At 49.5% G+C, this 18,933-nt stretch overlaps 1 protein-coding gene across 5 annotated transcripts in view; it reads right to left on the minus strand.

Moving 5' to 3' along the window:
• The window catches only part of LOC101288959 (uncharacterized), a 61,779-nt gene that overhangs the window by 14,195 nt on the left and 28,651 nt on the right, over positions 1-18,933 (minus strand). For 2 of the 5 annotated variants that reach the window (XM_049703318.1, XM_049703317.1), the window contains 3 exons: positions 11,764-11,855; positions 8,648-8,753; positions 6,209-6,298 (listed from right to left, as the gene is read on the minus strand). In XM_049703318.1, coding sequence (XP_049559275.1) covers positions 6,209-6,298; positions 8,648-8,753; positions 11,764-11,855 — 288 coding nt within the window. Of the gene's footprint in view, positions 1-6,208; positions 6,299-8,647; positions 8,754-11,763; positions 11,856-12,497; positions 12,588-14,769; positions 14,860-15,276; positions 15,484-18,933 lie in introns of those variants that run through there. The other 3 variants (XM_049703316.1, XM_049703315.1, XM_033412058.2) reach the window with 3 other exon arrangements.

Consider the following 18,933-nt stretch of genomic DNA (forward strand, 5'->3'; position numbering starts at 1 on the left):
TTGCATCTTTACCCCTGCCATGAGGATGAACATGACCAGGCAAGTCTGCTGGAGGATGAAAGATACTTGGAGCAGGGCCAGGTCTCCCCAGTGCCCCAAGAGAAGCCAGCCTGGGTGAGCTGAGGACCAGCGTCCACCAGGCATCTGGAGGAGCCCAGAAACCTCAGCAGAGACACCTCCACGACCCCTTGTGGCTTTGCTCCTGAAGTTTGCCAACTAAAGGATGCTGCCCACCATTCCATACCACCTACAGTTCACCCTGAAAGGAATTCAGGGTGAAGACCCGGGTGAGGCACTCTGTGCTCTGGGGAAAGTGGCAGAAAGGTCCCTCTGAATGCAGCTTTCTTGGCCCTTTCCTGTTTGTCCATTTCTGTTCCCCTCTAACCTTAAAAGAACCTAATCAGAGGAATGAGATCACTAAGCAATTGAAACCCACTCCTGACTTCTTCTCTCCTGAATGCACATCATGCCTTGTCTAACCTGTCGATTGTTTTCCTAGATAAAAAGAAGTATGACTGGCTCTCTACCCCCAATAGCGCCCCTAAGCAATCCTGCCGGCAGATCATGCGGGCAAGATAACATCTGAAGAGAGACTCAGCCAGTTCCGCATGCAATGGAGAATGATGCAGAACCCAACCTCCTGCCTCGATGATTCACTGAGATTCCTCCATTTTTCCCTTTAAAAACTGTCAAGGCTGAGCAGAATCTTTGGAGTTGGTCCCTGGACATGAGTCCACCATCTCCCCAGATTGTTGGCTTTCCTGATTAAAGCACCTTTCCTTTCTATTGACACTTGCCTCTTGAACTATTAGCTTATGAGCGGTAAGTGGCCAAACCTGGGTTTGGTTACACCTCAGACATTAGATATGTTCAGGAGAAAATAATATGACCCAAGATTCTTTGATTCTCCCATACTTAGAAAAGCACTAAATACATTAACTGATATGTCCGTTCATCCCAACCAACAGTAGCCTTGTAATGAGGTGTGTACTTGACTGCATGGACCGCTTCTCCAAAATCACACAGAAACTGACCTCCTACCTACCTTTTGGAGCAGTTCCTCAGAGCTCTCTGACAGGCTGCTTCTTGGGCTATAGTCCTCAGTAAGTCCCCAAATAAACTGAAACTCACAGCTCTCACATTGTGCATTTTTACTTCAATCGACAATTTCTGTGGATTTTGTTGTTGTTGCAGTTAAGTGGCATTACTGTGTCTAAACATAAGTCTACATGCATATTCCGAGTATTTACGCAATATCTGAAGAGGTAAGTGAATGGACGCTATGAATCTTGGAAGGTATGAATGTTGGAAGATGCTCTTCCACTCACAGTTGTGCGACCATCTGGGAAAGTCCCAGTGTCCGCATGTGTGAGGTTATTACCATGATGGTTAAGGGCAGAGACTCTGGAGCCAGCCTGCCTGGGTGTGAATCTTGGCTTGGCTACTTGTGATCTGTGTGACCTGAAGCAAGTGACATGAACTCTCTGTGCCTCTGTTCTCTTCTCTTGGAAAGATGGATAATAACAGAACCAGCCATATGGTTGTGAGAATTAAGTGGATCAAAATGTGTAAAGACATTAGCTCAGTGCCTACCACATGGTCAGTGCTCGAAGGTTCATCATTCTAAATATGTGTGTAAAAATGGAGGAGATCCTAGTCAATGGGAGAGAGATACAGTATTGAAGAGTACATTTATTCACTCATGTATTCATCACAGCCTGGTGTCAGGGCTAAATTAACATAAGAGACCTGGTCAGCGGTGGACACAATATCCATTCTCCTTTGCTGTAATAATAGAAGCTAGTAGGTGACACAGGATTGCCCAGCTAAGGACTGCACTTCCCAGGATCTCTTGCAGTTAGATGTGGTCATGTGACTATGCTCTGGCCAATGAGGTTTGAGGAAAAGTGATCTTGGCATCTTGTAGGAGTTGTCCTCTGAAGGACTAAAGTGTGTCTTCCCCTTCCCTCATCCTCCTCCCCTTCCCCTGAGCCACAATGTGGATGGGATGTGGGGGTGAGCCCTCTCCAGCCACATGGCACAGAGTACCAAGGTCAAAGGAACTTGGCTGCCCAACTCTACGGGAATGCAATACGCCGGCTGGGGGAGTTTTACACACAGACCACAATCATGAGAGAGACATCAAGTTCGGTTTATTTAAGCAGCTGTATTTGGGGACTTTACATCACAGTAGCCCAGCATGCATGATTCCAGGGTGCTGAGTCAAGAGCAGGAAGCAGAGGGAGCTCAGGTATTAGGAAGCAGTGACAAAGCTGAGACAGCACAGGGGACATTCACACACCTTGATTTCATGAAACTCTAACACAGGCAGAGGAACGAAGGTGCAATTTGGGTCAGGTTTCAAAGGTTCAGGAGGAAATTGGGAATCAGAGTCAGAGTCATCCGGTTCCAAGTAATAGGTAAAGCAAACACTTGGCTGGAAGGAAAGAGAACAGAGAAGAAAGAAGAGAACATTAGTGTCACAGTAATGACATTTTGGGGTCAGATCATTCTTTGTAGTCAGGGGGGGCATCCTGTACATTGCAGGATGTTAAGCGTCATCTCTGGCCTCTACCACCAGGTGCCAGCAGCACCATCCCTTTAGCTGTGACAAAGAAAAATTTTTCAGAAACTGAAGGTGTCCCCTGGGGGATAAACTGCCTTTGGTTGAGAATAGCTGCCTCATCCCATACTTCTGTTCTTGTGGTTGGGGAAAGGTAGGGAACTTCTACTGCCCATGGGCATGTGGCCCAGGTTGAGAGATTTAGGGTTCTCATCTCGTAAGCTGATGATTTGTTCATTGGTGAGCACAGGACCTGAAATGAACCAATCAGAATGCTCTCTCTTTCTAGATTACTTGGTTCATCTACAGTGTCGCCCCACTGATATCTCATTAGTTAGTTGCATGGGGAAAACGAAAATCAAAAGTATTCAGTGGAGAAAAGGGACAAGCATCTCAGCTGAGTGGAGCAAAATTCGTATCACCAACGATGGCAGACAGACCTAGGGTGCATCTAGATGTGATGTTCTGATAATGACAGGGCATCACTTAGGTGGTATTCCAGAGATCATAGCTTATCCTGAATGTCATTAGAGGGACAGCATAAAAAACAAACAAGCAAAGAAATGAAACAAAACAGAACCAAAAAAGCAATCAACATTGTACAAGGTGTGACTCTGATCTTCAGACTCATCAGTGTCATAAGAGGCAAAGAAAGACTGAGGGGATTTTCCAGCTTAAAGAGACTAAAGATACATTACTATGCAGGCTCTAATAGGAAAGGCGTTCTTGCGAGCATCCTGACCCTGTGCCTCCCCTGACCTCTCCCCGTGGCCCCACTGGTTCCCCATCAGGGCCTCTCCAAGCTCCGCTCCTGCCTGTTAAGAATCCCAGAGACAGAGCACATGCCTTATTGGCCAAGGTTGAGTCAACGTGCCCTGCCGGGAACCAATCATGGGGAACCTTGGCATTGCCGGCTCTGATTGGTCAGGGGCATACCTGGAGCTGGTCTGAGGATGGGATCAGATCCATCCAAGGTGCATAGAGACAGGTGGTCCCCCAAGAAAAATCAAAGGTGTTAGCAGAAGAAGGAGGAATGGTGTCCAGGTGGACAAATTCATAGCAGCCTGCCTCAGCAGGGACCGTTCCTTAATTCATTCCTCCAATTAATCAGCCCACCTGTGTACAGTGCCTACCGCTGGTTACATCTGTTCTATGCACAGGGATATGTCATTGAACAACAGAGCAGGGTCCTGCCCCCCCCCCCACAGAACTACTCTAGTAGGGAAGACAGATGATGAACACACAGATAGAAGGTATTCTCTCAGGTAGCAATAATTACTCTGAAAAAAATTCAGCAAGGCAGGGGGTTAGATCCAGATGGGGAGGAAGTGTCCAAGGGAGGCTTCATGGAGGAGGTGACATTGGAGCAGAGGCAGGAATTAGGAAAGAAAAGGAGGCAGGAAAGAAGGCAGCATCCTCAAGGAAAACCATCCCCCAGAGGATGGGGCCACATCCCTGGGGGCACAGGGGCATCCAGCCACCCAAGGGTCTCTGCTGGGCAGAGGCTGGCAGATGTGCCTGAGCTCTCAGAATCCAGGGGCTTCTGATTGAAGGGAGGAAACGGGCAGGCTTACCATGGGACAGATCGGCAGGACTCTGAATGACAGTCTTCCCTTCATTCCAGTGGACTTCTTTCGTGGTTCATCAGGGTTCTCAGAAAGCAGGGCTGAGAGAGGAGGAAAGAGGCATGAGGCCATTTTGCCCTCTGAGGCTTGAGAAACTCAATAATAATATCTTCATCATAAAATCATTGACAAGAACTAACATGTGTTGAGTGCTTGCTATGTGTCAGGCACTCTTTTAAGTATTTTATGCATCCTAGCTTAATTGATTGTTCATAATAACTCTGAGATGGCTACTATCATCCCACTTTAGAGATGAGGAAACCAAGGCACAGAGGTTAGGACACTTGCTGGAGGTTGCACAGCAGCGCCTGCAGACATGCATCAAATTGCATCCCGAAGGCCCACAGGGAACAGAGAGGGAATGTCAGTGAGTGAAGGGGCTGAGGTAAGACAACAGGGTCTCTGGAGATGGTAGCACCCTGGGGAGCCCGTGTCCAGGAGGAAGGGACAGCTGATATGCAGCTGCCTGTGGGGATGCCCCTCTAGAAAATTGTCTAGTTTCCCCACAGAAGACAGATGTCTTGATTTAGAGTGAAGTCTCCTGATATTTCAAAGCTACCAACAAATCCAGATATTTTCTTAGAAACTCCTACACTCCTGCTGGGAATGGAAATCCGCCTCTCTACCGAGGACCATTCAGTCAAACTCACCAAATTACAAATGCACATCCTCCTTTGATGCAGCCATTCCCCCTTTTAAACATATTGTCCAGGGTATATTCCCCTGTGTGCAATATGACCCAACTATAATCTTATCTCTACTTGCATTTATTGTCTTCCTCAAAGACTGGGAATAACCCGAATGGCCACCTGTACGAACCAGGTTAAATAAACTACAGGACAGGACAGACAGACCATGGAATGCCAGATAGCTGGAACACAAACTTGTCATCTTGTGGGGAAGAGTCCCCAAGATGGACAGGGGACACAGAGCTTAAGGTCAAAGACCCCGAGGCCAAACGCTTCAAATCCCAGCATGAGCTAATCATTCATCCCTGTCACCCCTCAGATTTCCCATCTGCAAAGGGGGGCAATCACTGTCCTTACCTCACAGAGTTGTGAAGCATGAGTGATTGGGTGCTTGGAAAGCACTGGGACTGGGACTGGAAGATACCAAGTGTCAGATCAGAATTAAATGAAAGAAGACAAAAGAGGAACCGGCAGTGGCATATAGAGTACACACAGTGCATCAGACATAAATACATAGTAACAGATACACATCCTTGTCTGTATGAGTGAGCATAGAACATTCTGGAAGATTGGACAAGAAGCTGGAAAGTAGCTACCTCTGGTAAGGGAGTAGGTAGCTAAAAAAGCGGCCTGTATCTTGTTTTGTATGATGGTTACACACAGCTATAGATGTGATGAAATACAAGTAGAAACACACACGGATTGTATGAATATCCATGGGCTAGTTTTGATGTTGTAGTATCATCATATAAAATAAAGATACTGGGGGAAATGGGATGAAGTGTCCATGGAACTTCTATGTGCTATTATGGCAACTTCTTGTGAATATAAAATTATTGCAAAGTAAGACGTTTCAGAAAGGAAGCATCACAACAGACCCAGAATCCCTCACTCATGAGACCAAGCCACCAGCAGGGTCCACAACCTACCCCACTCTTGCCCATCCCCTCAGCTAAATCCTTGGGTCAGGCCTCCATCATATCCCAAACAAATGACCTCGTAGCCCCTAGACCTGGCAACTGGATGCAGGGCCAGTCCAGGCAGGTGACCGGATCACAGAAAGGAGCCCAGATTGATTCCAGCTCTCAGGAGACCCAAGAGACACCCCTGCAGGCTCTGAACAGGGGAGAGACAAGACCCACTGACATGAGGGGATGTCGGGGATGTTCCATACTGGGTGCCCCTCAGGGCCCTCCCTTCCCAGGAAGAGCCAGTGGGAGATATTTGGGGTTGGGATCAGTCTTCAGGGTCAACCCTTCCTCATCAGGTCTCCCCAGGGGGCCCTCCCCACTCCCACCTGTCCACAGTTTTCCACCCCATGTGTGTCTCACCTCCTTTCTCCGGCGGCTTGGTCTGCACCTCCTCCGTCTCCTGGCCCTCGATGGTGCTGAGAGGTAGCATCGTGACACCACAGGTGCTCCCTATGGACAGGAGACCAGAGCAGTCAGTGCCTGGGCTGGGCACCCAGATGGCCCGGGTGTGAACCCCAGCACTGCTCTCAGGTGTCAGATGGGCTCAGGCAGCTCCATCCCCTCCCCAAGTCTCCAGGTCCCCAACATCCAAGGGGAGTGTTGGCAATGCCTGCCTCTAGTGTTCTTCCAAGGCCCAGTGCATGATCTGGGGAGCGCATATGGCATGACACCTGGCAAGGGCAAGGGCAGGGATCATGGGTCTGGTGTTTATGCCCCTTTAAGAAAAAGAAGAAATATCTTGACACAAAAAGCTGGGACCCTGAAGGTGAATAACAGTTAACTGGATATCAAAAGGGCCTGTGGTGTCTGGCATGTGGCAGGCACTAAATAAGTGCACTCACGGTTAGCATTCCCAGTGCTGTATTTCAGGGCTGTCCTAAAGCTACATTGCAGCTTGACCAAATGGTTCAGACCAGGACCTCGCTTCCCTGGCCTTGGGACCCCTTCTGGTACAGGATGCTTAAGTGATTGCCTCTCAGGACGGCTGTGAAGACGAGGGGGCCGGTCCACAGACACCTCACCACAGTCCCTGGGGAGGGGCCAGCACTGCAGCAAGGGTGCCTAGCAGCAGGCTCAGCTGTGGGGTCCTGGGACCCTGCCTCCACTCCAGCTTTACCCTGGGCAGGGCTTGGACCAGTGTGTCTGGAAGGGGTGGGCTGGGGGTGTTCCAGGCTGCCAGTCACTTGTCAAGAGATCTCAAGGATTAAGTTTGCCAGATATAACAAAAAGACATTACAACAAATACACAGCAAACTGAGATTTGAATTTTAGATACACAAATCATTTTTTAGTATAGCATATCCGAACACTGCCTGGGGCATGTCTACATAAAAAGTCATTTTTTATTTAGTTTTCTAAATTATGTTTAAGTATAGGCAAGTCCCGTGAAATATTTGGAACATACGTATACTAAAAGGTAATTCATTATTTGTCTTAAATTCAGATTGAAGTATGCATCCTGTGTTTTACCTGGCAAGCCCCGATTCAGGGGTTTTTTACCTCTTGTGCTGTCAGCTTTCCCGTCCATGAAAATGAGGAAAATAAATGATTAAACATGAGGATTAAATATGATTAAATACACACTCAGAACACACTATCTGGTAACTTAGCGTCAAACCTCTTCTTTGAAGCCTTTTTAAGATGCTTAAGAGCCATCACAGACTATCACACATAATCGTGCAAATTTAAGGTGCATCATAGAGTGGGACCAGCCGGCCAGGTACACACACAGAGAAATGCACATTTTCAGATGAACACTGAGGAAACCAGGGCATAACGACACACCGACATCTGCAGACACACTCCAGGGAAATCTGAGACCCCCACTACTCAAGCAGGCAGACCTGCTTGTCAGTAGTGAACGCCCCATTCACAGGCAATCCTGCACACGCACGCACACACACACACACACACACAGACTCGGGACACATAAAACTGCAGATGCACCAGCTGAAATTACACATCACCCTCCCACACGATTTCCCTCTGGTTGACACCCAGGGCCCATCTCCCGAGGCTGCCCCTCAAAGATGCGCGCCCCAAACAGGCTCCCTGCCCCCACCCGCAGCACGCAGGCGCACAGAGGCGCTGGAGGCTCAAAAGCTGTTTTCCAAGCGCGCTTCTCTGCAAACCTTGTTATTCGTTCTTAGTGAACCCCCAAACCTTTCCGGAGGGACTCCCCGCTCCTCCTCTAAAACTGCTCTATGGGCTCCCCCCAAAGTCATGTTCCTATATTTTTATTCGGCCAGTGAGATAACCGAACCCCTGACACCTAACTGGCTTCTCAGGTGTGCAGACCAACCCCTATACCTCCCGCCTCCTCCATCCAATTACAGAGTCCCCCGTCTGCCCGTCCTACCCCCTAAAGCCTCAGGACCAGGACCCGGGCTCCTCCTCCACCTGTCCTGGACGGAGTCCCCGCCACCCTTACTACTGACACCCCAGCCTCCTCTGTCCCCTCCACTCTTCCCTCCTCCCAGTGGCCACAGAAATCCTCGGACCTGGAGTCGCCCCTTGGCTCACAAGGATCTGAGCATCCCGACCGCCCTCAGGGGAGACGCGGGTTCCTCAAGGGGCCCCACCGCGGGCACCATCGGGTCTCAGGGGCTCCTAGGCAGCAGCTCCTGAGCCCTATTGCCCCGAACGCACCGGCGCATCCTGGCCAGGCGGCCCCGCCCTCCCCGCAGGGACCCCGCAGCGCCATCCGGCCTCCCCCTCTCCCCTCCCCCCGACCCCGGCCCGCGCTGCGCCCCCGTCCGGATGGCGCAGACCCTTTAGAGCTGCGGCCTCGGGACTGACCTCCGGACCCAGCTTCTGTCTGGGCCGCTGGGCAGGAGCGGGCGGGCTTGCTCAGCGCTTGTCCTTGGCGCCCGGGTAGCGCTGGCTCCGAAGATGTCCAGGGAATCTGTGGACAAACTCACAGGAATGAACAGAGCTGAGTGGCTCAGCGTCACGCAAAGCACTCCCCCATCCCGGGCCCCAAACAGAAGTCAGGTGGTTAAAACAGTCTCTGACACCGGCACAGGTGTCTGAGTGTTGGCTGCAATTTTATTTTTAGGGAGGAGGGTCGGGGGCCTCATTCGTTAGAGGAACCAGTTAAGGAGGTCGCCATGGGCAGGTTTTAACAGAATGAGAATCAGTTATGCAGGTAATAAGGGTAAGTACTGTTTCTAAACTTCTTATTTGAATATGAGGAGATATATGCCGCACACACCTAGAAAGACATGTATGTAGCGTGTACACTGGACCCAAACACAAAATATCTTTTATATACTGTATCACACTCACAGTAGTGCAAGAGTTTCCCTCCTTTTTCTAAACATTCTCACACTTTCACCCGTATTGACTTCAGTCTGGCATCTATTCAAAGCAAGATCAGTCATCTTTGTTGTCAAGGATGTCATGGCGAATAGTTTAGCCTATCTGGACCATACAGGCTGTGTCACAGCTACTGGACTTTGCAGGAAAGCAGCCCAGACCCTACCTAAGGATGGACGTGGCCGTGCTAATGAGCCCTTATTTGCACTACAGGCTGTGGCTGGATGGCCAGAGTCTGCCCACTCCTGACCTAGAGAATTTTCTGTGCCAGCTCCTGCAGTAGATGAAGCCAAGCTGCTCTCTGGCAAAAGGGCAGTTTGAGCAGAAATGTGAACAGATACACTTTGTTGTTTTTCTTTTAAAAAAGAAATACTTTATGAAGATATGGATCCTGAGAATGAAAAGAGTGTAATATAAAAACAGCCATTGAGTCTTGATGATGTACAAAATTTGAAATAACAACCTTAAAAAAGCTCTCATGAGCCTTGGGTTTCTCTCCTATACATTGGGGATCATATTAGTTCCTATTTCTTGGACTCTGGTGAAGGTTACACAAGATCATTAAAGTGTTCAGCCCCATATCTGACAGGTGGAAAGTGCCCAGGAAATGTTAGCATTTATCTAACATTATCAGTAACCGACTGGTTAATCTGCCCCAGGCAGAGGGGGGTGTCCTGCGGGCAGGGCACTGGCCACCCTGAGACTCAAACTGCCCAGAGGACCATGCAAGGAGCCAGGAGTCTCCAAGAGCCATTGATAAGATGCTCTGTCTGAAGCGCTTCTTCAGTGTCTCACAGCACCAAGCCCACATCCTCACTTTCTGGGGGCTATGCTCTGTGATAATTCTGATCACCTAAGAGATCTAACCCAGTCCTGAGACAGACCCTTCTGTGACCATAGAAATATTCTGTATCTGCACTGTCCAGTGCGGTAGGCACTGGCCACATCTGGCCACTTAAACCTGCCCTGAGCGGCTGAGAAACCGTGTTTTGAATTTTTTTTTAAGATTGATTCATTTACATTGAAGTAGCCTCATGCAGTTACTTGGTGATTACTGTGTTGCAGAGCAAGAAAATTATACCTGAATTCCTTCTCACATGCAAGACCTCATGTGCATCTAGATGTGATGTCCTGAGAAGGACAGGGCATCACTTAGGTGGTATTGAAGAGATCATAGCTCACCCTGAATCTCATTAGGGGGAATGGGTCAAAACAACAACAAAAACAACAAAATAAAAAGCCATCAATACGGGGCAGGGTGTGACTCTGATCTTCAAAATCGTCAGTGTTGTAAGAGGCAAAGAAGGGCTGAGGGGATTTTCCAGCTTAAAGAGACTAAAGATACCTTACTAAGAAGCCTAGACGAGACCTTGTGTAAGAGGAAAAGGAACGTCAAAAAAACATTAGGTATTAAACTAACAAACCAGGAATATGGACATTAGATTAGATGAAAGTGCATGTAAGAGTTAAAAGCCCAAATGTTACAACAGTCTCACACTTACCAAAGAGAATATTCTATTTCTAAGGCCATACACACTGAGGAATACATATGTATATTATATATAATGTATATGTATATGATATATATGTGAGAAAACATGCAAATAGAAAACGTGTTAACAACTGGTGAATCTGGATGATCTTTGTACTGCTTTGCAAAATCTGTGACTCTTACTTTTTTTTTTCTAATAAGATTTCTAGAGAGTTCTCCCTGGGACTGCTGCAGGCACTAATAGGAGAGGTGTTCTTGCGAGCATCCTCACCCTGTGCCTCCCCTGACCTCTCCCTGGGGCCCCCAAGGTTCCCCATCAGGGCCGCTCCAAAAACTCCCCTCCCACCTGTTAAGAATTCCAGAGACAGAGCAGACGCCTCATTGGCCACGGTGAGCCACGTGCCCAGCCTGGAACAATCATGGGGGACCTTGGCATTGCCGGCTCTGACTGGTCAGGGGCATACCTGGAGCTGGTCTGAGGATGGGATCAGATCCATCCGAAGGGCATGGAGACAGGTGGTCCCCCAAGAAAAGTCAAGGGTGTTAGTAGCAGGAGGAGGAATGGTGTCCAGGTGGACAAAGCCACAGCTGCCTACGCAGGAGGGACCCTTACGTAACTCATTCCCTCACGTAATCAGCCCATGTGTATACAGTGCCTAACGCTGGCTACATCTGTTCTAGGCAGGGGCATATGCCATTGAACAACAGAGGAGGTTGCTGCTCCCCAAGCACTACTCTAGTAGGGAACACAGATGATGAACACACAGATACAGGTGTGCTCTCAGGTAGCAATAATTACTCTGAAAAAACTTCAGCAAGGCAAGGGGGTTGGAGAGAAATGGAGAAAAAGTGAGCAAGGGAGGCTTCATGGAGGAGGTGACATTGGAGCAGAGGCAGGAATTAGCAAAGAAAAGAAGGCAGGAAAGAAGGCAGCATCTTCAAGGAAAACTATCCCCCACAAGATGGGGCCACATCCGGAATGAGAGATGGACAAAGGGGCACCCAGCCACCCAAGGGTCTCTGCTGGGCAGAGATGGTGGTGGATGTACCTGACTTCTCAGAACCCAGGGGCCTCTGGCCAAAGGGAGGAAACAAGCAGACTTACCACAGGACAGAACGGCAGGACTCTGAATAACATCGTTCCCTTCATTCTGATGGGCTTCTTTGGTGGATCATCAGTGTTCTCAGAAGGCAGGGCTGAGGGAGGAGGAAAGAGGCATGAGGCCATCTTGTCCTCTGAGGCTTGAGAAACTCAATAATAATAAAATCTTCATCATGAAACCACTGACAAGAGCTAATATATGTGGAGTACTTGCTTTGTGCCAGGCATGTATTTAAGTATTTTACATGGATTATCTTTTTTGGTTCTTCATAGTAACTCTCTGAAATGGCTACTCTCATCATCCCACTTTAGAGATGAGGAAACCAAGGCACAGAGAGGTTAGAACACTTGCTGGAGGTTGTACAGCAGCGCCTGCAGACATGCCTTAAATTGCATCCTGAAGACCCACAGGGAACAGACTGGGAATGTCAGTGAGTGAAGGGGCTGGGGTAAGACAACAGGGGTGTCCAGGCCACAGAAAGGAGCCCAAATTCATTCAGCTCTCAAGAGATCACTGAAGGGTCTGAGCAGGGCAGTGACAGGACCTACTGACAGGAGGTGATGTCTGGTGGTTCCATCCTGGGAGCCCCTCAGGGCCCTCCCTTCCCAGGAAGAGCCAGTGAGAGATATTTGGGGTTGGGATCAGTCTTCAGGGTCAACACTTCCCCATTAGCCTTACCCTGGAGACCCTCCCCACTCCCAACAGCCCACAGTTTTCCACCCCATGTGTGTCTCACCTCCTTTCTCCGGCGGCTTGGTCTGCACCTCCTCCGTTTCCTGGCCCTCGATGGTGCTGAGAGGTAGCATCGTGACACCACAGGTGCTCCCTATGGACAGGAGACCAGAGCAGTCAGTGCCTGGGCTGGGGACCCAGATGGCCTGGGTGTGAACCCCAGCACTGCTCTCAGATGTTGGATGGACTCAGGCAGCTCCATCCCCTCCCCAAGTCTCCAGGTCCCCAACATCCAAGGGGAAGTGTTGGCAATGCCTCCCTCCTAGAGTGGCTTCCAAGGCCCAGTGTGTGATGTGGGGAGAGCGATTGCCATGGCGCCTGGCAAGGGCAAGGGCAGGGATCATGGGTGTGGGGTTTATGACCATTTAAACAATGAAGAAATATTACCTTTTTTAAAAAACCTTTTATTTTATATTGGAGTATAGCCGATTAACAATGTGATAGTTTCAGGTGCACAGCAAAGCGACTCAGTCATACATATACATGTATCCATTCTCCCCCGAACTCCCCTCCCATCCAGGCTGCCACATAACATTGAGCAGAGTTCCCTGTGCTATACAGTAGGTCTTTGTTGGTTACCCATTTTAAATATGGCAGTGTGTACATGTCAATTCCAAACTCACCAACTATCCCTTCCCCACTGGTAACCGTAAGTTCGTTCTCTAAGTCTGTGAGTCTGTCTCTGTTTTGTAAATAAGTAAAAATGAAAAAATATTATGCCACAAAAAGCTGGGACCCTGAAGGTGAATGTCAGTTAACTGAGTATCAAAAGGGCCTCTGGTGTCTGGCATACAGCAGACACTCAACAGGTGCACCTCATGGCCATCATTCCTAGTGTGATATTTCAGCCCTGTCCTAAGGCTACAAGGCAGCTTGACCAAACGGTTAAGACCAGGACCTCGCTTCCCTGGACTCAGGGGCCCCATTCTGGTACAGGAGGCTTAAGTCTTAAGTCTTAAGACTGCCTCTCAGGACTGCTGTGAAGACGAGGGGGCCGGTCCACAGACACCTCACCACAGTCCCTGGGGAGGGGGCAGCACTGCAGCGAGGGTGCCTAGCCGCAGGCTCAGCTGTGGGGTCCTGGGGCCCCGCCTCCACCCTAGCCTTACTTTGGGCAGTACTTTGGCCAATGTGTCTGGAGGGTGCACTGGGGGGGTCCAGCCTGCCGGTCACTAGCCGAGAGATCTCAAGGGTCAAGCTCGCCAGATTTTAACAACAACAAGATCACAAGAAATACACAGCACACTGGGATTTGAATTTCAGATACACAAATCATATTTTACCGTAAGGATGTTCAAGCACTGCATGGGTCATGTCTGCATAAAAATCATTTTTTATTTATTTTGCTAAATTATGTTTAAGTGTAGGTAAGTCCCATGAAATATTCAGGACATACTTATACTAAAAGGTAATTCATTATTTATCTGAAATTCGAATTTAAGCAGGTGTCCTGTATTTTACCTGCCATCCCTGATTCAGGGGTTATTTAACCTCTTGCGCTGTCATGAAAATGAGGACTATAAATATTAAGCCTGAGGATTAAACACAATTAAAAACACACACACACTCAGGACACACTGTCTGGTAACTTAGAGTCAAACCTCTCCCTCTAAGCCTTTTTAAAGAACAAGACCCATCACAGACCCTCACACATAATCGTGCAAATACAAGGTGCGTCAAAGGGCGGGAACACCCGGCCAGATAGACACACACACAATTGTTAGAGACACACATTTTCAGAAGAACACTGGGGAAACCAGGGCATGACGACACAAGCACACCTGCAGACACACTCCAGGGAGACTCAGAGACCCCCGCCACTCAGGTGGGCAGGCGTGCTTGTCAGTACTGAATGCCCTCCTCACAGGCAGTCCTGGACATGCACACACACACACACACACACACACACACTCGGGGCACACACAACTGCAGACGCAGAAGCTGAAATTACACATCACCCTCTCCAACACAAGTTCCCTCTGGCTGACACCCAGCGCCCATCCCCAGTTTCACCCAGGGCCCATGCCCCCGAGGCTGCCCCTCAAAGATGCGTGCCCCCAACAGGCTCCCTGCCCCCACCCGCAGCACGCAGGCGCACAGAGGCGCTGGCGGCTCAAAAGCTGTTTTCCAAAGGCCCTTCTCATCTGCAAACCTCTTGTGCGTCTCAGCGAACCCCCAAACACAACCGGAGGGGCTCCCCGCTCCTCATCCCTCAAACTACTCTCTGGACTCCCTGCAGTATCATTTTCCGATTTTCTACTTGGCCAGTTCGCTACCTGACCCCCGATACCCGACCGGCCTCTCTGGTGTGCAGAGCAAACCTGTTCCTCCCGCCTCCTCCATCCAACTACAGAGTCCCCCGTCTGCCCGTCCTGCCCCCTAAAACCTCAACACCAGGACCCGGGCTCTTTCTCCACCTGTCCTGGACGGAGTCCCCGCCACCCCTACTACTGACACCCCAGCCTCCTCTGTCCCCTCCAGTTAGTGGCCAGAGAAATCCTCGGACGTGGAGTCGCCCCGCGGCTCACGGGGACCTGAGCATCCCGACCGCCCTCAGGGGAGACGCGGGTTCCTCAAGGGGCCCCACCGCGGGCACCATCGGGTCTCAGGGGCTCCTAGGCAGCAGCTCCTGCACCCCACTCCCCAGAATTCACCCGCGCATCCTGCCTGGGAGCGTCGCCCTCCCCGCGGAGACCCCGCGGCGCCATCCCGCCGACCCCCGCCCCGCGCTGCGCCCCCGCCACATGGCGCAGACCCTTCAGAGCTGCAGCCGCGGGACTGACCTCCGGACCCGGCTTCTGGCTGGGCCGCTGGGCAGGAGCGGGCAGGCTTGCTCAGTGCTTGTCCTTGGCGCCCGCGCAGAGCTGGCTCCGGAGATGCCCGGAGACGCGGTGGACAAACTCGCGCGAATGAACAGGGCTGAGCTGCTCAGCGACACGCACACCCCCCAACCCCCGCCCGCAAACACAAGTCAGGTGGTTAAAACTGTCTCTGACACCAGCACAGGCGTCAGCGTGTTCGCTGCGATTCCGTTAATAGAGGGGAGGGTCGGGGGCCTCTTCGTCCTCGTTCGTTAGGGAAAGCAATTTAGAAGGTCGCCCTGGGCAGGTTTTTAGTGGTTGAGAATTACTTGTGCAGGAAATAAGAGTACATAGTATTTCTAAACTTGTTCTTTGAATATGAACAAACACACGCCACACACGGAGGAACACATGTATGCAGCCTGTGCCCTGGACTCAAACACAAAATATCTTTTACACTGTGCATCACAGTTCCGATAGTTCACGATTTTCTCTCCTTTTTCTAACCATTCTCACTCCTCCACCCGTACTGATTTCAGTTTGGCATCTATACGAAGCAAGGTCAGTCACCTGTCTTGTCAAGGATGTCATGGCAAATATTTTAGAATTCTGGGCCATCGGGTCTGTGTAGCAGCTACTCCACTTTGCATGAAAGCAGCCCAGACGTTAGGTAAGGAATGGGTGTACTTGTGGCAAGAGCCCTTATTTACACGACAGGCTGTGGGCTGGATGACCAGAGTCTGCCCATCCCTGACCTGGAGAATTTTCTGTACCAGACCCTGCAGTAGATAAAGCCAAGCTGCTCTCTGGCAAAAGGGCAGTTTGAGCAGAAAACTGAACGGGCGTGTCTTTAAAAAAAAGAAATATTTTATGAAAATAATATTGAAAAAATAGTGTAATATTGAATACTGTGAATGGAAAGAGCATAGGATACAAATAGGCACATAGTCTTGAATCTGGTAGAAAATTTTAAACGATAGTGTTTTGAAAAAGCTCATGAGAGCCTCGCTTTTATCTCCTATAAAATGGGGATCATATTAGTTCCTGCTTCCTAGGACTCTGGTGAAGGGTAAATGAGATCATCTATGTAAAGGGCTCAGCCCCATATCTGGCAGGTGGGAAATGCCCAGGAAATGTTAGCATTTATCTACATTATCAGCAACCGACTGGTTAATCTGCCCCAGGCAGAGGGGTTGTCCTGCAGGCAGGGTATTGGCCACCCTGAGACTCAAACTGCCCAGAGGACCGTACATGGAGCCAGGAGTCTCCAAGAGCCATTGATAAGATGCTCCGTCTGGCTGTGCTTCTTCAGTGTCTCACAGCACCAAGCCCACATCTTCACTTTCTGGAGGATACAGTTTGTGATAATTCTGATAGCCTACGAGATCTAAAGCAGTCCTGAGACAGACCCTTCTGTGCCCGTGGAAATGTTCTGCACCTGCAGTGTCCGGTATGGTAGCCCCTGAGCACATTTGGCCACTGAAACTTGCCTGGAGACGCTGAGAAACTCTGTTCCGAATTTTATTTATGTTTGACTCCTTTACGTTGAAGTAGCCATATGAAGTTCATGGTTACTTTGCTGTGGGCAAGAAAATTAAACTGAATTCCTTCTCAAATGCAGTTTCCCGTAGTATCGCTATTGACGTTTGGGGCCAGAACATTCCTTGTGCAGGGGCTGTGCCTGTGCATTGGGGGAGGTGTAGAGGATCCTTGGCCCCTGCCCATTAGAGCCTAGTAGCACCACCACGTTGGACCAACCATAATATCCCTACATTGTGGAGAAGTTCCAGGAGGGGCAGTGGAGTATCACCCCAAATGAGAACTTCTGATCTACCAGAAAACTTCTGAGGAGAAATGAAGGAAAATTCCACCCACAGAGGTTCCTCATTTTACCTGCACTGGGGGGTTTTGCGTGCATTCCAGCTAAAGGTCTTTTCACACTGGGAGAGTTTACAGTCTTTTCCAACATGAATTTTCTGGTGGTGCGTCAGGGAGGAGACCTGCCCGAAGGACCCCACCTTTGGTGCATGCACACGGCTTCCCAGCCATGTGGAATTTCCCGTGATTATTAGGAGGTGGGTCTTGGGGAAAGCTTTCCCATACTCAGGACACCTGTAGGGTTTCTATCTGGGAAGCATGCTCTGATGACTCTGAACACTTGGCATACGCAGGAAGTCTTTCCTCATCCCTCACACTGGTAACATATCCTCCCAGAGACTTTTCTGACGCTTGAGAAGGGCCACCTGGCAGGTGAAGGTTCTCCCACATTCCTGGCTTCCCTCCCAGGTGCCTGGCTGGTGAATCCTCTTGTGTTCTAACAGGTGGGAGCCAATGCAGGTTGGGGATATGATCACAATCCTGCCTTGTGGTAGGTTGCAAACATGGCCCCAGTTTTTTACCCTCCCCCATGTCCAAACCTGCAGCCCCCTAAGTGTTTAGTGCCCTCCTCTTCTGAATTTGCACTTGGCCATGTAATTGCTTTGGCCAAAGGGATGCGGGTAAAATGTGATTCAAGCAGAAGCTTCAAAAGTCCTTGTGAAACTGGTATTTGTTTCTCTCTTGCGTCTTTACCCCTGCCATGAGGATGAACATGACCAGGCAAGCCTGCTGGAGGATGAAAGATACTTGGAGCAGGGCCAGGTCTCCCCAGTGTCCCAAGAGAAGCCAGCCTGGGTGAGCTGAGGACCAGCATCCACCAGGCATCTGGAGGAGCCCAGAAACCTCAGCAGAGACACCTCCACGACCCCTTGTGGCTTTGCTCCTGAAGTTTGCCAACTAAAGGATGCTGCCCACCATTCCATACCACCTACAGTTCACCCTGAAAGGAATTCAGGGTGAAGACCTGGGTGAGGCACTCTATGCTCTGGGGAAAGTGGCAGAAATGGCCCTCAGATAATTAGATATTTTCAGGAAAAAAATACTATGAACCAAGATTCTTGCATCTTCCCATACTTAGAAAAGCACTAAAATCATTGACTGAGATGTCTGTTCTTCATGACCAACAGGAACCTTGTGCTGAGATGTGTGCTTGACTGCATGGACCCCTTCTCCAAAATCACACAGAAACTGACCTCCTACCTACCTTTTGGAGCAGTTCCTCAGAGCTCTCTGACAGGCTGCTTCTTGGGCTATAGTCCTCAGTAAGTCCCCAAATAAACTGAAACTCACAGCTCTCACATTGTGCATTTTCACTTCAATCGACAATTTCTGTGGATTTTGTTGTTGTTGCAGTTAAGTGGCATTACTGTGTCTAAACATAAGTCTACATGCATATTCCGAGTATTTACGCAATATCTGAAGAGGTAAGTGAATGGACGCTATGAATCTTGGAAGGTATGAATGTTGGAAGATGCTCTTCCACTCACAGTTGTGTGACCATCTGGGAAAGTCCCAGTGTCCACATGTGTGAGGTTATTACCATGGTGGTTAAGGGCAGAGACTCTGGAGCCAGCCTGCCTGGGTGTGAATCTTGGCTTGGCTACTTGTGATCTGTGTGACCTGAAGCAAGTGACATGAACTCTCTGTGCCTCTTTGTTCTCTTCTCTTGGAAAGATGGATAATAACAGAACTAGCCATATGGTTGTGAGAATTAAGTGGATCAAAATGTGTAAAGACATTAGCTCAGTGCCTACCACATGG

The sequence above is a fragment of the Orcinus orca genome, chromosome 20 (assembly GCF_937001465.1).
Source record: "Orcinus orca chromosome 20, mOrcOrc1.1, whole genome shotgun sequence".
Lineage (NCBI taxonomy): Eukaryota > Metazoa > Chordata > Mammalia > Artiodactyla > Delphinidae > Orcinus > Orcinus orca.